The sequence below is a fragment of the Nicotiana tabacum genome, unplaced genomic scaffold (assembly GCF_000715075.1).
Source record: "Nicotiana tabacum cultivar K326 unplaced genomic scaffold, ASM71507v2 Un00001, whole genome shotgun sequence".
NCBI classification, from domain to species: Eukaryota; Viridiplantae; Streptophyta; class Magnoliopsida; order Solanales; family Solanaceae; genus Nicotiana; species Nicotiana tabacum.
In genome coordinates, this window is record NW_027438239.1 from 2945796 (window position 1) to 2964304 (window position 18509).

At 32.9% G+C, this 18509-nt stretch overlaps 1 protein-coding gene across 2 annotated transcripts; it reads right to left on the minus strand.

Annotated features, from left to right (window-relative positions):
• Positions 1-272: 272 nt before the first annotated feature.
• Positions 273-11324, minus strand: LOC107774374 (putative sphingolipid transporter spinster homolog 2). Of its 2 annotated transcripts, none has more exons than XM_075248559.1 (16): positions 11016-11324; positions 10271-10402; positions 9878-9979; positions 8838-8942; positions 8637-8712; positions 8027-8101; positions 7859-7931; positions 7697-7759; positions 7000-7054; positions 6741-6838; positions 6477-6553; positions 6117-6230; positions 5669-5788; positions 5146-5274; positions 752-830; positions 273-621 (listed from the first exon to the last, which is right to left on the minus strand). In XM_075248559.1, exons 1-16 carry the CDS (start codon positions 11174-11176, stop codon positions 488-490), a joined length of 1593 nt encoding a protein of 530 aa, XP_075104660.1. In that variant the 5' UTR covers positions 11177-11324; the 3' UTR covers positions 273-487. The 2 variants fall into 2 exon arrangements, with proteins under 2 accessions (XP_075104660.1, XP_016449359.1); XM_016593873.2 differs by having other exon boundaries at positions 7829-7931.
• Positions 11325-18509: the final 7185 nt, after the last annotated feature.

Genomic DNA, 18509 nt, shown 5'->3' on the forward strand with positions numbered 1-18509 from the left:
ATTTACGTGGGGATAATTGTGATATTTGAAGAATCTTTTGATTTAGGACCTGAATAGAACAAAATGGATCAAAAATCATCTTACTCCTTTTCTTCTCTATCACTTGCAAAGTTATTTAATTCATATGAATTAGTTGCACTGTGAATACATGCAAAATAAAAGCTTTTCCGAAAGGACAAAAACAAAGCAAGATTATAACTACAGAAAATAATATAAAATAATGTCGTCGAATGGCAAGCCAAAACTTAATGTTGTAGCTACTTTTGATGATATCAATATGAACAATTCAACCACTTCTCTTTATGGAGTGCAACATTATTTACACAGAAAAGAATAAAGAATTTACATTAAGCCTTTGGGCAGAATTTAGGTAACAGGTACTCAGAAGGAATAGTCAAGGTACGTGGAAGCTGATCAAAAACAATCATTATCAAGAAAAAGAACCAACGGATTTACATTTCATTTGTGGCAGCTACACAACGAAATATTAGGATTCGACAGAGACCTCAATCGGTTCAGTACTTTTCTTCTCAAGCAATGGTGGTGAGTTTGCTCTCTCAACATCACTTACTCGATCCTCACTATCTTCGTCAAATCTATCTACGCTATGAAGAAAGATGCCTACACATACAAATACATTAAAATAATTCATCAATAAGAACCCAAAATCTATTGCCAATGTGACATCAAGTAGGCCTCATTTAAAGGATAAAGATTTGGAGTTTAGGCGTTCAAATAGAGTGTACTATACCTATAAACCATATTCCAGCGGCTATAAATAGAATTGATGTCAAGATCAAAGCAGTGACTCTCCAATTGTCAATGCGGTCCTGTAAAAGAGAAATGTAGAAGAATATTGATCAATGTTATCAAGAACCATAAAATCAACTATAAAGTTGTTACAACATAACTTTACTACTGCTAAAAATTAAAAAAAAAGAAAGAAGAAAATTTACTACTGCTTCACCCATAATTGACCTTGTCCAATATTAATTTAACGGTTAGGCTAGTTCTTGGAAGCCAACCTAGGGGCTTGTCATGTCTTTTTTTTTTTTTTTTTTTTGAGAAGGTAACATTTGTGTATATTGATATATAACAGTACGTAGGTTGTACTGAAACCATATTTACAATAGGCAAAACGATAGACTACTGAGCTACAATCCTAGCAGTATTCTAGGGCTTCTAGGATCGATACAGTATCTTCTGGCCACTTTTGTTTACACCAAAAATAAAAAAGGACACAATTCATTTTGATCTTATGTATTGAATTGCTACTATCCTCAAAACATCTAGAGTTTTTCTCCTTCCAGATTGTCCACCATATACATGCAGGGACAGTCCTCCAACTATCTCTGCTTCCGGCTCCAATTCCAGCTTCATCCCAGTTAGTGAGCACTTCAGTAATCTTAGAGGGCATTGTCCATGAAATACCTCTGAGGTTAATGAATATCTTCCATAGTTGATCTGTGATCCTGCAGTGTAGAAATAGATGGCTAACTGTCTCAGCTGTTTCCCCACATAAAAAGCACCTAGAGCACAGTGGGATCCCTCTATTCATAAGATTATCCTGGGTCAAGACTACCTCCTTTGCAAGTAACCAAGTGAAACAAGATACCTTGTAAGGTATCTTGACTTTCCAAATATGTTGGCCAATTAGTGATCTGTGCGTTAGTATGATTAAGCATCTTATATGCCTCATTCACCTTATAGATTCCTCTGTTGTGGCCCTTCCACCATAGTGAATCCCTTCCATTCTGAAGGCTTTTGAATGCTTCCAGTTTCTTGTATAGTTCAGCCAACCTCGTCAGCTCCCAATCATTCAGCCTTCTTCTAAGTATCAGATTTCAACCTTGAGGAGTCCACATTTCGGGTATTGTCTTTTGCTGTTGTTGAGCTAAACCATACATATCAGGAAATAGTTCCATCAAGCTTCCAGATCCCATCCAATTATCCTTCCAGAAGGAAGTTTTGGTACCATTTTCCACTCTGATGTAGGATTGGCTCTTCACTGTAGGCCAGAGTGTTCTGATGGATCTCCATAAACTAACCCCATATGCTGTATTGACTTCCTTTGAAACCCAGTTATTTTCCTCTCCATATTTAGCTTTGATGACATTACTCCATAGGGATTGAGGTTCTTGAAAGAATCTCCATAATCACTTCATCTTAAGAGCCTTCTTTGGTTTTTTAAGTTCCTGGTGCCTAGCCCACCTTTGTTTTTGCCAATCGTCAGAGATTTTCATTTCACTAAGTGATACCCCTTCTTTTCTTTGTTTCCTTGCCAAAGGAAAGATCTTCTGAGTCTATCCAATCTCTGAATAACACTTACAGGGAAGGAAAAGAGTGACATCATGTATGTAGGAAATGAGTCAAGTACTGAATTGATCAGAATTAATCTTCCTCCCATAGATAGATACTGAGCTTTCCATCTGGATAACTTCTTCTCATATTTTTCAATTACTGTATTCCATATCTCCTTGGACTTGGACTTAGCACCTAAAGCCATGCCAAGATAGATAGCAGGAAGAGATCCTACTATACCTCCCAAAATCAGTGATAGTTGCTCCATCTCAGGCACAACATTAATTGGGTACAGATGGCTCTTTTTCCAATTGATATGCAGTCCTGAGATACCTTCAAACAAGACCAGAATAATTCTCAAATACCTCAACTGCTCTTCTTTTGCATCACAAAAAATTAGAGTGTCGTCAGCATATTGGAGATGTGTAATCTCCAGGTTGTTGTTGCCACTTCTTGCTATCTCAAAACCTTTGATCCATCCATTGATTTTTGCAGTTTTGATCATATTGTTCAGCCCCTCCATAGAAATTAAGAAGAGAAAAGGAGATAGGGGATCTCCTTGTCTGAGCCCTTTATGTGCAGGGAAGAAACTTTCAGGGGATCCATTAATGAGAATGGAGAATTTAACTGAAGATATGCAAGAACTCACCTAGTTGATCCATTTCTTCCCAAAACCCATTAGTTCTAGCATTTTCAGCAAGAATCTCCAATTAACATGATCATATGCCTTCTCAATGTTTAGTTTGCACAAAATTCCTGATTTTTTTAGTTTGTTTCTTGAATCTACTGCTTCATTGGCTATTAGAACAACATCCATTATTTGTCTTCCTTTGATAAAAGCCATCTGCCATGCATCCACCAATTTGTTTATCACCCTTTTGAGTCTCTCTGTTAGAACCTTCGAAAGCAGCTTATAAAAGCTGCCTATTAAGCTTATAGGTCTGAAGTCCCTGAGTTCCTTGGCTCCAATCTTCTTAGGAATCAAGGCTATGTATGTTGCATTGAAGCTTCTTTCAAACAGTTCTTGAGAGTGGAAATTATGAAGAGCCTCCATGATATCTTATTTTAAAATGTCCCAACATTTGATGAAGAAACCCATAGTGTATCCATCAGGCCCTGGAGCCTTATCTACTGCACATCACTTCAAACATGACAACACTTGTTCTTCAAAGTTGCTTTGCAAAAGCTCTTTTTCTTCTTCTGATATTGTGGGGCAGTTGTCGAAATTAACTTCAGGTCTCCATTCCATAGCCTTTGAGTAAAGATTCTTGTAGAATTCAGTGATCTCAAACTTGATTCTCCCTGGTTCCTCAATTGTTCCATCATTCACCACTAGCTGATCAATGTTGTTGCATCTTTTATGCGCATTAGCAGTTTGGTGAAAGAACTTAGTGTTCCTGTCTCCTTCCTTAAGCCAGAGAGCCCTAGATCTTTGCCTCCATGCAACTTCTTCATTTTTCAAGTGTTCCTCATATTCCATGAGGATAGAAGCCTTCCTCGCAGATTCCTCCTCAGTCAGTGCTCTTGTTTCTTGAATAGCATCAAAGACTGCCAATTGTTTTAGCAGGTCGGATCTTTGGACCCCCAAGTTTCCTTGGCTACTTTTGCTCCATTCTCTGAGTTTGCCCTTTAAAGCTTTGAGTTTGCATGCTAAACAATAGATTTTATAGCCTCCATCGTGTCTTTCATTTACCATGTTAAACAATAGATATAAATAAAAGCAGCTTGTACTTCCATTTTCATGACTAAAGAGGAAAAAAGACTATCGAAGGAGAAAGAGAACCATCATGCTCTCACTCAGCATATTTCCCCTTTTCTATAACTGAGAAATCCACGAGGGGCCTATACCCTTCTCCACTTAAATCCAAGGCTTTTGTTTGCGGCAGGATTCAAACCTGTGACGTGCGCTTAACTAACACATCACGTGTTGCACTCTTACCACTAGACCGAAGACCTGGGAGCCACAACAGATTTTCCTTTTATCAGAACTAATATTGCAGATTGTAAGTTATTTTATTTATTACTACGAAGGGAAAGAAAGCATATTCTCATATAGATAGTACATTTCACCATCCGAACTAATCCTCCTATAATGACTTCTGTGTTCTTGTGTCAATGATTTTGCAATGAGTCAAATGAAACAAATATATCTCAAGTCCTCAGCTGATTCTAAGTTCGGGCGATCCATATTTAGAGGCAATTAGAGATGCCAAATATGTAGCTTTCATGCAAAGAATATAAAAGGGTTGCTAAAAGAGCCAACTTGGACGGTTCAATTTGCTTTGAATGTCACTCTACATATGAGTTATGATGTGATTGAGTAGCATGTTCACCCAACCCATTTAGGGGTCCTTTCTAAAGGGAAACATAATGATGTTAAGATAAGGCCGTAATTCCTAACATTAGCACATACGGAAAGCAAACTTAATATTTTTTAGGTTGTGTATTTTGATTTTCCTCCCTAGTTTGTAATGAAGTGTTTTGTTCAAGACTACCCGAGGACAACATATACAAGAGAACTCCCTATGTACTATATATATATATATGTGTGTGTGTGCTTCCATTAGCTTATGACATTACTGTTGATATTGCATGTTGCTTTATTTTTACCGTTCCTTAAGCCGAGGGTCTATCGGAAACAACCTCTTTGCCTTTATAGTGTAGGGGTAAGGCTGCGTACACACTACCCTCCCCAGACCCCACGTATGGGATTAAGCTGGGTTTGTTGTTGTTGTTGTAGTAGTAGTGTGTGCGTGTGTGCGTGTGTTTTGGAAAAAAAACTCCTAAAAGAGGGAAAGACAAGTTACAAAACAAGATCAACATTTTGAATGAGCAAGCACAAACCTGGACAACCCCCACAAGAGGAGAGGAAGGTACATCACCAAATATGTGAATTGAAACAGTAGACATCGCCATAGACAGTGGTCTAAGACTTGGTTTGACGCAATGGAGACAGACATAATTTACAGGGCCCTGCAGTCAGAGGCTTTACTGTAAGATGAAATTAAGCACTCAATACAACAGTTTCAGCCTTAAATACAACTATTTAAGCATCATCGTAAATCAATGAGATGTTTCAGGTAACTAAATAAAAGCCCGATTACTCTTTGCAGAATTTCAGAAGAAAGAGAAAAGGATGCATGGGCAATAAGATCAGCCATCCAGACAATTTTAGTAATTAAATAACGTTTTCTGCCTCAAAGAAAAAGACACACTTGATCACCTATATGAATAATATAAAGGAACTAGGAAAGTAGGGAAAGAACCATTTTGCAGAAAGCATTCCCTAGTGTAATACTCCACACTGAGCTATTGTACAAAGAAGCAACCTATTTTACATAGAATACTGATTAGATGATAGAATTACCTGTGTTGCAAATACAAGCAGTTCTCCAATCGCAAAAAGAGCGATGAAAACATATAAGTTCTTAAAACAAAAGGCAGCAAAGCAAAATATTGCTCCAAGAAATGTTGCCACTGAGAGAAGCTGCAGTACATAATAGTGACATCATTAGCAACAGGGTTTTGAAAGATTCAAAGAAAAATAATAGAATAGAATATAGGTGTGATTAACATCAGAATTGAACTTCGTAGGTTATCCTATTAAAAAACAGCAGATTTGAGTAAATTAACGCAAGGAGAAAGAGTTGTAAAAGCCAAAAGAATAAGTTCTTCTGGGGCACTCTTTATCCCCTGACTGAGAAAGTCTTCTTTGTTTTACATTTAACAAAGAATGATATTCACATTAGACACTGGATTAAATGAGAAATGCTTCTAGAGATTAAACAGAATCTTAGGAATGCAAAAGTACCCACCTTAAAGGCAGTGGATATTGTGGAATTCATTCGATCCAAAACAAGGCCTCCGGCCAAGGTTCCCAATATTCCACATACTATAGTAATACCTCCAAACGTCATGTCTGCATTTTTCTGTGGAGACACCAATTGCAAATCAGCTAACATGAACTTAATGCTTTTGCGATATTTGATTGGTCCACAAACCAAAAAAATTGTAAGTGGATGGGGAATGTCAAATCAAGCTCATTTCACTTGTATACAGTAACTTCCAATTGTGAATCCAAGGGTCAGAGAAAGACAACAATCAACAGAATCATGCAAATATAAACTTATCCCTTGAGAATAGTTGTGAAGCGGAATAGTGACTCGAGAGCTTACCATATGGTATATGTTATAACCAGCCTTTGGTCCCCAATAGGAATACGCGCCAATTACAAAATTATATGCTATGTATCCTGCAAGAAACCACTCAAGTTGAGAATCAGTGTGTCATGCATAACAAGCTTATGCATAGATGAGATCTATTTATTTTAAGAAAAGAAGTAAAGACGTTCAAAAAGTGTGCGTCAACTTGTTCCAATATCAGCATCCAAAGAAAAGGTAGCATGAAATAGTTGGAGGTAAGACAAGTTAATAAAATACCTAGGACATTGATGACATAAACCTTTTCAAGATGAAGCACCTTCATATCCTTCCAAAATCTTGTCAACTGATTCAAATTACTAGGTGCACATTTTGAACTGTAGAAAAGAAAAGAAAATAGCGTAGACAAGAAAGAGGTCAGTTGAGTGATAGCAGAAGGTGTATTGCTTATTGTTAATCATGTTTGCAGGGATGTCAATAATGTTGGCTGTCTTAAGACCATTAACAGCATCTGACTGGTTATGAGAAGGTTCCTTACCCATCCTTGGAATCTTCCTGTGATGGTAACAAACCATGGTTACAATTTGAAACAGCTGCATTAATGACAAGAGTTGGGGTCAAATTATGGTGCATTCAAGAAACCACCATGACAAGTGTACACAGAACACCTTAAGGGGGAAAAAAGCTAAGAACAATGGTCAAGCTCACAGATACAAGAGGATATCAAATAAATTTTCATTCAATTGCTCCATACAACTGTTTGTTGTTGAACCATCTTAACCTATTTCCCACCACTTTGACTTATTAGTATATTTATATCAAGATGTCAAACCCCTTACAAAGACTATTATCAAGCTGCTAAGAATGAAGAACTGCAAGCTAGGGCATATTTATTTATTTTTGGATTATCCTAAACTTCTTTAATTTCTACAATAGATATTTATGGACAAACTCTAAGTACAGAAGTCTCGAAAAATAGCTTTTCCATTTTAGCAATCGAGGAGTTCGACCAGGCCCTTAGTTCTTTTATCATCAACTACAAACATTTTAATATTTTCTTTCAAAACAAAGACTCTTCCCAACATCATTTTCTTTCACAAAGTAACAAAGTTGAGCCTCTGAATCACAAATCAAGAGAAGGTAGGGCATGGAGAGCAAAATGATCAAAGTTAGGACAAAAATCAGACACCCCTCTTACTCTAGGTAGACAAAGTGTCTGTGATAATAGGCACTACCTTCATCTGGGCAAGCAGTCAGGGGAGAAGTCAATGGTTTTTTCGATCCAGTGTGAGAGAATCCTGTAAAAAGACTTAGAACACATCAGAAAATGTATATAGAATAAGACCAAAAGACTAATTTAACATTACCTTTTAATTGCAATGGTTTCATAAATAAACCTAAAACTGCAAAGGGAAGCATCAGTATTGCCTCGATCCAAAAGGCCCAACGCCAGTTAAGATGATCGCCAACCTATCACGGTCTGGAGAGTTGGTAAAACTTGGTATGCACAATGAATCACATTCCACAAGAAAATATTAAACTTAAGCACTGAAGAGTGAGCTCACCAGGCCACCATATACATAGCCAACTGCTATCCCAGCTGGTATACACATGTAAAATATTCCCAACCATGCAGTTTTCTGCAAAAGCAATAGAGAAGAATAAGCATGCAGAAAATATACAAGATGCAAAAGTCCATTTCTTATCATGGTATTAGAGCCAAACTCATTCGTATTCTTGGTTTACCCAATATGGAACCCATGTTATTTGTCCATGCTCCAAAATTTCAGTCATAGGTGCGCCGGAGGATGGGGATGGGAGGGCGGTGTTAGGTGCCCTCATTGGTGGAGGAAATGGGTTGTTGTCTACTTATTTGGTTTTGGGCAATCCTCACCTCTTGAACTAGCTTTTGGGGTTGAGTTTGACCCACAGGTTCATTTCTTATCATACACATAACTGGTGTAAACTTAAATTGTTGCAACATTAATGAAATATAAGTATATGCAGAATAACAACACATCATATTAGCAACAGAAAATAAAAAAGTAGTACAACATTCAAATCTAGCCAGAATATAAACAGACTTAATATAGAAATAAAAGACCAGCAGTATAGCATGTGACATTTACTGGAAGTTAGCACAGTCACAGAAATCATTAATTTAAAAAACCAAACCTGAGCAACAGGGGCATTATCATCAATAAAAGGAGCAGCAAGGCTTATGAAAGATGCCTCGCCAACACCCACAAACCTGAAAAAGGAAATAATATTAATTTTTTTTTAAAAAGATAAGCTTCCCTCCACCCACCCCATCACTCCGAAAACATTTGCAAGTAATACAGGACAGCTTGTGAAGAGTAACATGGTTAGACTTACATTCTGCATGTTGCAATCAACCAGAAATTAATTGACAAACCACAACCAGCAACAGCTAACGTCCACACTGTCAGTCCAACTCCAATAAGTCTGAATGGATTGACACTGTCGATTTAACGAGCACACAGGTAAGAAACTCAAGCAACTAAAGGAGCAAAGAAAATGCAGACTACTCAAGTATTCTTCCTTTCCCTAGTGAACCTCTGTCTGATTCTATTCCTAGCAAATATCTCAAAGCCGCAAACTGATCAAGAAAAAAGACGAAGTTTTACTTCAACTCTGACAGCATAATAGAAAGAATAGCATCTTCAGGTATGCCAAAATTAAGAGGTAAACACTGTAATGTAGTGTAGTTTGCTTGAACTAAACTTGTCAGTTAAATTGTCTGTTGCAATTGCCAAGGTTTTGTTACCTTTTACCAACAAGCAATTCAAGAGAATATAGTCAAAATGTCTTCCACCTATAGGCGACATACATCTTATAAATAACCATGTTCGTGAAGTTAAAGTGTACATCAAGTATTAGTCCATCTACTTCAAATTGAATGCAATAATTTGACTTTACATGATTTACGGGAGGAAACATTGACCTTGGAATAGTTTATTTCAGAGTTCTGAAAAATGGATTATTAAATAAAACATGGGTGAAAAGGTCAAAATTATAGCGGTTATCCATTTTTTCCAATTTTAAAAAGAGTAAAAGTGGGAAAATTGAGATTCTTGTAACTAATATAAGTCGTACCAAGTCTTCGTTTTTGAGAAGTGGACATTTAACAATAGAGTATGACATTCGAATTCAAAAGGGGCATAATCTTAAGTCAGTTTAAATAAAACATTTCTACATATGGTAAGGGTAAAGTAATCTGGGATATAGTAAAAGAATATGTCAAACTAATTGGTAACATGAAGAGAATATTTCAATTGTTAAATGTAATGAATATATCTGTTCGGGCGCAGTAAATAAACTTCCCAAAGTGAATGTTCTTAAGTATGAAATATATATGTACCAAAATATCTAGCTTGTAATGTACTGCGCGTTACCTCTTGGATAATGAGGCAAATATTGGAGATGCCACCAGAAGCCCAACCATGAAAGCAGATGATATGACGCCATCCTGAAAATTACTCAAATCAAATTCACCCCTGGAAAGAGACAGAAGGAAGCTCATGATCAGACAATGAGGATATGTAACTAAAATAGTTCAATCATTAAATTTGGCAAGGAAAAGTAACTGTCCAAGAGAATGTCAAGGTACATCATCCAGGAAACAATTGAACACTCAATTATAAGCATTAGTAAATCAACAGAAGAAAATAAAGAACAGGAAAAAAACATAGTATCAAACATGAGCCAGGCAGAGAATATAAATCTAGAACTTTAGAGTTAAGCAGGACTAGAGAGGAAAGAGAACAAATTTCAAAAAGAATTCTTACTGAATTCCGCTGCCAGGAGAACATGTACCAGTTTTCGTACAAGTTTTTCGGCTTCCATTAACACCATTGCTCGCAATAGTTCCACGATCCACATAATTTAATAAGTTGATCACACAGAATACGGCAAGTAACCTGATAAGTCCAGCAGATATGTCATAAGCAAATAGTTCAAATTAAGTTTAAAAACAATAGGGAGCAAAGTGGGGAAAGGGTCGGAATGGACTAAGGGGCAGGGGATTTGTGGGGGGGGGGGGGGGGATTGGTTTACCATATCAGGGATAAAGCACTACGGATAACAAATGTGATTCTTATTGACACTCCAGCATCCAATAACCATATCAATTATGTCCAAAAATGCAAAAATAATGAACAACCTTATAACTATTATGGATTAGGACTACTTTAATTAGATACCAAATACAATAGTATATCTAATACCAAAAATTGAGGAATAACTTGCGTGCAAAACTCAATAATTCCATAAAAATAAAGAAGAAGGAAATAAAGAGAAAATTAATTCAACCCTAACTGCCATCATATAACGGTATCAAGAAGTTCGTTGCAGACAATGCTTTTCAGAAACTAGCCTGACCTTAATAATTGCAATTCACTGACTGAAGAAGAATTGAAATTCAAACTTCTTAAACCCAATTGGTATAAAAAATACAAAATTCAATTTTTCTTGAAGTCAAAGTATAGAATTTACAGGAGAAAAAAAAAAGCAAAATTGGGAAAGAAGGAGTACCTTTTGGCAGTGAACCAAGAAGGTTGAGGGAGTAATGACGATGGAATTGAAGGTATAACCATGCCTGTCTCTGCAGCTAATGATGTGTTTGTATTTGTGTTAGGTTTAGGTGTTGAATTTGAATCAACCAAAGGCTTTGGCTCTGGTTCTTGTTTTTCCATTTAAAAGAATATTAGAATATATTTAAGATATTTCTTTGACTGGAAGTTTGGTTGGAAGGAAGCTGTTTCCTTCCTCCCTCTCAAAGCCTTTCTTTGGTATGCGTAATGTGTTTTAAACTTTTTTGGGGGTATTGGGACTCAATAATGGAGTTTAACTTTTTGCTGTCTTTCTTAACTTTATAGTTGGATTGGGGTAAATCTTGTGTTTGTTGTTTACAAATGTATGGTAACTAAAAATTAGGAGACTTTCGCTGGATATTCTCCTGTCCAATTCAGATTCCTACTTATCTCGTAACCAATCAATCTCTTTGTTTGGTTTAATGCAGGTAACAAACTCGTTCAAAAGCACAATCAATTCTAGTAATAAGTTAAGATACACTCTTTTTACATTAAAAGAACTACGTATGATACTAAAATAGTACCTTTCTTTTTTCAAGAAGAACTAGTACGTATGAAAGTGTGTTGCACGTTAATAATGATATATGATTATTTAAATATTTATTTATATGAAAGAATAATAAAATTTAATTAATAAATTTTTTTTTATGTATAATAATACAACAATCATCTAAAATGTCGAAAAATATTATTATATTAGCATAATACATGAATTTAAAAAAAGAGGACATCATCAAAACTTACACAAATTATCAATTTTGTCATGTTAGTTAGATAATTATGTATTATAATTTAAAAGTATTTAATGTGATAGTATCTTAACGAACAGTTCTTTGTGGACAATATTTTTTTGTGTATGTTTTCTCCTAATGCTTTGGTTATTCTGCCTTAACCAGAACTCTTGTTGTTGATCTTGATATCCTCTTGAAAGTGCAACATACAATTGTTCGTGCAAGAAAACATATTGCGGTAAATATAGTCCTATATTTAGGATATTTGTCCTTGTGCTTTATTTATTATATTTGCAAAATATAAACATACTAAAAATTATTTTCACACAAATTTAAAAGAATATTTCTTAATTTCAAAAGACGAAAGTCGAATTCAGGGATAAGAATATACTTAGAAGCGCATTGACCAGTATCATAATTTTTGCATGTATGATGTTATTGTCAAAACTTCTATATACTATTTGTGTGCTATTACATAAGCTATTCGGCGTATTTAAGTTTTTCAGTAGCATGACATGCATATTTTTCTTCAAAATTAACCTATATACAATGGAAGATCAATTTTAACTTAGTCTATTATATATACGTTTTACGGTGACCCTAACATATGTAAGAAATAATAAACTTGACAACAAACATATAGGGTAGAAGGTCATTTGGTATTAAAGTATTAAAGTATTCTTTTTGGTAGTAATTATTGGTATCATTTTCTGCTGAGTCAAAAATTAAAAAACAAGTTGTTTTTACTATAAAATTTTACAATCAACCTTTTTATTTAGTTGATTAATATATTTATTTTTTGCGAGCTAAGATATCTTTTTAATTCTATTCTACGATTTGCACAAATTGCGTTTTATTATAATGATAGAAATATTTCTCTTATTAAATGCATTACCATTACCATTGGGATTGATAACCAAGTGTTCATATTTTATTGGATGCTCTTCTTTTTCTATCGATTTTGGAACTACGGGTAGTACTTGACAGAAATCACCTCCCAAACTATTAATTTTCCACCAATCGGTTCATTAATATCCAATATATCTCTAGAACTCCAGGCAATTATTTCGATCGTTTGACACTTAGCCATAAGTACTTCATCTATATTATGAATCTTGTCTTTCTTATAAATTTAGTACAATTGCTCTATTTTGATAGATTTGTGATGGTTATTTAAGTTGTTTGAAGAGGTATATCAAATCTAAAATGGGTGGTCTCACAATAAATTATTTATACACCACTTGCTATTATTGCTAACAGTGTCATGCCTCTTGATATGATATTTGCAAGTAATGCATGACATAGAAATATTATTTCGATTATGCCAGAGACATCTACAAATAATAATTTCGTTATACCACAATCGACTCTTTATAATATAGTCTTGAAAGCTTATTCTTAATTAGGATTTAGCTTTGATTGTGCTTCCTTAAATACTTGTATAGCATTTTGATTCTTAAGAATATACTAACCTTTTTACTTTGTGTTCTAACGCTCTTTTTATGGAATAAATTTATGTACCCTAAAAAAAAATTTTAACTTAAATTTACTCATATGATGAAGTTAATAAATAATTGAATTAGATTCTCTTGCTAATTAATTAATTAAAAGATTTAATTATTTAATTTTAACATAAAAATAATTTATTCTATGTTGATTCGGATCTTAATATTAGTTCATCTCTTGTTTTGAATATTTAATCTTAATTATAATTTTATCCACCAGAAATTTTGTTTTCAAAGAGTAAAAGTTTGATATGACATTTCACTTTTAGATCGTTATGTTTGTAGAATCATTAGTGGTATTGACTCTTACCAACCATTTTTTTTCTCTTTCTCACACATTTATATTCTTAAATATTTTCTTAGTTGTTGTTTAATAATTGGGTATTTTTTAATATTACAAAAAAATTATTTAAAAAATTATTATTTGAGTAAGAAAATAGTTCAAATATAATATAAAAATATATTATCGAGGGCGTATTTTTTTCTCAATTTCAATTATTTATGCAGTCCATTTAATATTACTTTTATTTTTTTTAGTATTGGACATTATGAAGTGGTAATATTTTGCCAATACGGAGGATTCTTATGAAATTTATTTTATTAAATATTCCTACATATTTTTAATAAGAATTTAATAGACAAAAATTTATTAATTTTAAAATCTTAAATATTAAAAATTAGTATAGAAGGTATTGTAGTCCAAAAATATGTTATTGCAATTATGTCCTTTCCCTATGAGTTATTCCGCTTAATATTTTAGGGTATTTTGGTATATTAATATTGTATTTATACTTTTATAATAAATTAGGCTCTCCTTTTTCTTAATGGATTTGGACAATATAATACATTCTCAAATTAAATTAGTAATAGGACATTATAATACGTTTTCAAATTAAATTAGTAATAGAAATTTTTAAGAAGTATATCCTAAAAGTAACAGGATTACATGACTAAAAATATTTACCTGTTCAATTTTATATGAATTAGACAGGTCGAAAATAATTATACTAATAGGATTCCTAAAGGTAATCATGTAGGATTCTTAACGTGTAGTATTATGTCCTAAAACTAATAGGATTATAAGGCTAATATCTAACATTCCGGTTATATTTTTTTATTATGAGTTATTATGCTTAATAGTATAAGATTATTTTTGTAAACCGACATTGTATTCATACTTTTATAATAACTAGTATCTATAAAGGTGCGTTGCACCTTAATAATGCCACATGATGGTTTAAATATTTATTTATAGGAAGGAACACCAAAATATAATTAATGAGAGAAATTTTATGTATAATAATACAACAATCACCGACATGCCGAAAAATATTATTACATTATCATAATACGTGAGTTCTAAATGAAATGATATCATCAGAACTTACACAAATGATCAATTTAGTCATGTTAGTTAGATAATTATAAATTATAGTTTAAAAGTATTTAATGTGATGGTATTTACCGAACAATTCTTTGTAGACGGTGTTTTTTGTGTGTATGTTTCCTTCTAATGCTTTGGTTGCTTTGCCATAACCCCTCTTGAAAGTGCAACATATAGTTGTTCGTGCAAGAAAACTTATTACGGCAAATATAGTCCAATGTTTAGGATGTTTGTACTTGTGCGGTATATATTATAATTGTAAAACATAAACATACTGAAAATTATTTTCACAGCAAATTTAAAAGGATGTTCTTTAGTTTCAGAAGACAAAAGTTGAATTTAGGGATAAAAATATACTTAGAAGCACATTGACCAGTATCATAATTTTTGCACGTATGATGTTATTGTCAAAACTTGTATATACCATATGTGTGGTATTGCATAAGCTATTCAACGATCTAAATTTTTCAGTAGCATGTCAGGCATACTTTTTCTTCATATCAACCTATATACAACGGAATATCAATTTAACTTAGTTTATTATATATACGGTGACACAAACATGCATAAGTAATAATAAACTTGATAATAAACTTGTATGGTAAAAGGCCATTTGGTATTAAAGTATTCTTCTTTGTAGTAATTATTGGTATCAACTTCGGCTCAGTAAAAAACTAAAAAATATTTTATTTTTACCATAAAATTTGCTATCAACCTTTTATTTAGTTGATTAACATATTTATTTCTGCTAGCTAAGATAATTTTTTAATTTCTACATACAATTTACAAATTTTATTTTAATCTAATGATGAAAATATTTCCCTTATTAAATGGACTACTATTACCATTGGGGTTGATAACCAAGTGTTCTACTAGAACTAAATCATCTTTTATTGGATGCTATTCTTTGTTTCCGACACGAATTAAGAAGCCACTGAATATTAGATTTGTTATTACTTTATATTTCTTATCAGTTGAATCATTTTCATTTGAGGCCGTAAGTATAATTTTGGCAAGTTAGCTTTTACAGTCTCTGCTTTCGTCGATTTTAGAACTATTGGTAGTACTTGACAGAAATCACCTCCCAAACCAATTTTTTTCACCAAACGGTTCATTGATATCCAATATATCTCTAGAACTTTGGGCAATTTATTCGATTGTTTGACACTTAGAGATAAACGCTTTATCCCATATTATCAATTTTGCTTTCCTTATAAATTTAGTACTATTGCTCTGCTTTGATATAGTTGTGATAGTTATTTTAGTTGTTTAAAGAGGTATATCAAACAACGTACACTAGTCTCTATAGACGTGCGTTGCCACGTCGTCTATAGAATTATTATCATTTTGTGAAAACTTTATGTAAGGAATAGTAATATTTACCGCATTAATATTCTGAACATATTTTGTTGAACTATGACATAAAAATTAAAGTGGTAGAAATCTAACTGCATAAATTTCAATTTGCTTCTATTCATCAAATTGATGTCAGAAAGCATGCGCTTGCTCCTTTACTTGGTATAGTTCACCGTGCTTGTATCTATTCTATCTTTGTTTTCGACCCAATACGGCTGGTTTTAGAAAGACTAATAAAGATGGGAGTATGTCTCTTTAGTTGTTTTTATTATAAATCGTGGAAAGACTTATACATATAGTAAGTTTCTTGTACATGAAAAACTCATCTATTACTTACTCGAGGGGGTAATTTAATTTTTTAAAGGTATAAAACTCCATCAATTACATGTATAATAAAATTTTACCGCATGTAAGGACCTTTGAATTCTAAATAATTGATTATATGTAAGCTTTTAGGCTTTGAAGATGAATAATTTAATTATGGTTGGTTTAGTCAAATCTTTAAGCTTTTTATTTAGGTTTTTTCCTCCCTAATTGAGCACATATTGGCTAATTTTTTATCCGATCACAACAAAATCATACAAGAAAATAAAGCAAATCACAAAATACAAAAAAGGTTAAAGCTCCATGTATGCAATTTCATTATATGCTAGGCATCTGACGTAAGTAAAAAAAAGAAAGAGAAAATTATGGTCGGGCCTTTCTAATCTAAGTAGGATCAACTTTGTAGGGTCGTATGTATAGTTTAAATCGAAAAAAAATTCCATCATTATGTAATTACAATTAGATTTTTAAATTATACAAATATTTAAGGGCATAAAAGTTTATCAATATTTTAGTCGTTCAACATTTAGCATAAATTATTCGTACTTTTATAATAATATAGATAGATATAGATAGATAGATAGATAGATGATTTCAGTTGTATCCCAACTAATTTGAACTTGTTGATTGAATATTAGTACAATCAATTTGTATATATTGCTAGAGTAACAAATAATAGCAAGACTTTTATATTATTTAGAACTTAGCTAACATTTTATACATTTTATCTATCAGAGCTAAAATTATTTAGGAGTTAGAGCTTTAATAAGAAATATGACAACTACTTTTTCTTTTTTCAGTTCCTTTTTTTTTGTTATTAGTGGGAAAACTCATGATTGGATCTTGTTTCCACCTGTACTGGCTAAAGTGTCTTCTAAAAGTTTCTTTCAATTGATATATTTAGTGATTTTTAAACTATTTTTATCGTATTCCTTGGACGGCTAAATCTGATTGAGTTGAATCTTTCCAGCAACTCCGTGTAGTCATATATATTGTTCTACATCTTTTCTATATATATCTCTAGTGGCTAGTGCTATGGCTATTTCAATAGCCTACATAGTAGGTATAGGCTGAATCACGATGAAATTTATGAATTTGGAATTCTAATTTTTTAAAGTTATTGTGTTTAAATTAATAATTTATATATGTTCTCAGGAAAAATCAAGGTGTCGGTCAAAGTTATTGTGTACCATCGAATTGGTAAGCATACTCTAGCTCCCTTGACCGTAGAAATAATTTAACTTCTCTTTTAGTGGAGTAATTGAAATATTTATATTTGTTCCTTATTTGTTTTAATTTTTGCGGTTAGTATTCAACATTGTAAAATACATCATATTTTTCATGCATAACATGAATACCTAGAATGTTGATCAAAATTTTATAGAGTACTCATTAAAAGTTTATTACTCCTTCGAAGGTATAATAACTGAATTTTATGCGGTTTGGTATTCAATTATAGCAAAAGTCGAAGCGGATGTCAATGTAAAAGCTAAAGAGGCCTATTCACATTTTTAAATAGAAGTCTTTCTAACACTATTTGAATAGGCCAAAATCTTAGATAACCCCTCAAACTTGGTATGTTTTGTAAAATAAACATATAAACTTATGTGATAATTCGATAGACACTTGAACTCGTCCATAGTGTAACTTTTAAACAACTCTGTCCAACTTGGCATACCACGTATTTTATACTTACTGATGAGCGCGTGATAGCTATTTTAAAGTTGTTGAATCAGAAAATTAACGATAAAAAAAACCCTCTTTATATAACTCATACCCAATACTACTTTCCCCAACAATTAAAAAAAGCCCTAGCCCCTAATATTCCTCTTCTCCATAGCTGAAAACACCATTGAAGCCAAAAAAAATTCAAAGGTCATTTTATGTGTTTTCTTCTATATCTCTCTTAAATCACAATAAAAACTTCCATATATTTTCCTCTCTAACTTGTTATCTCCCTTCTCCAAACAAGTTGACGATGATTTCCCATCATAAAATAAAATCTCCACCTTTACATGATTTTCTCTTGATTTTGCTGAAGTTTGGATGAAATTTAACTTTAGAATTAAAAGAACTATGATATAGATTAGATAGGAAATGGGATGGGAGTTGGGTCTGAGAAAGCGAAGAGAGAG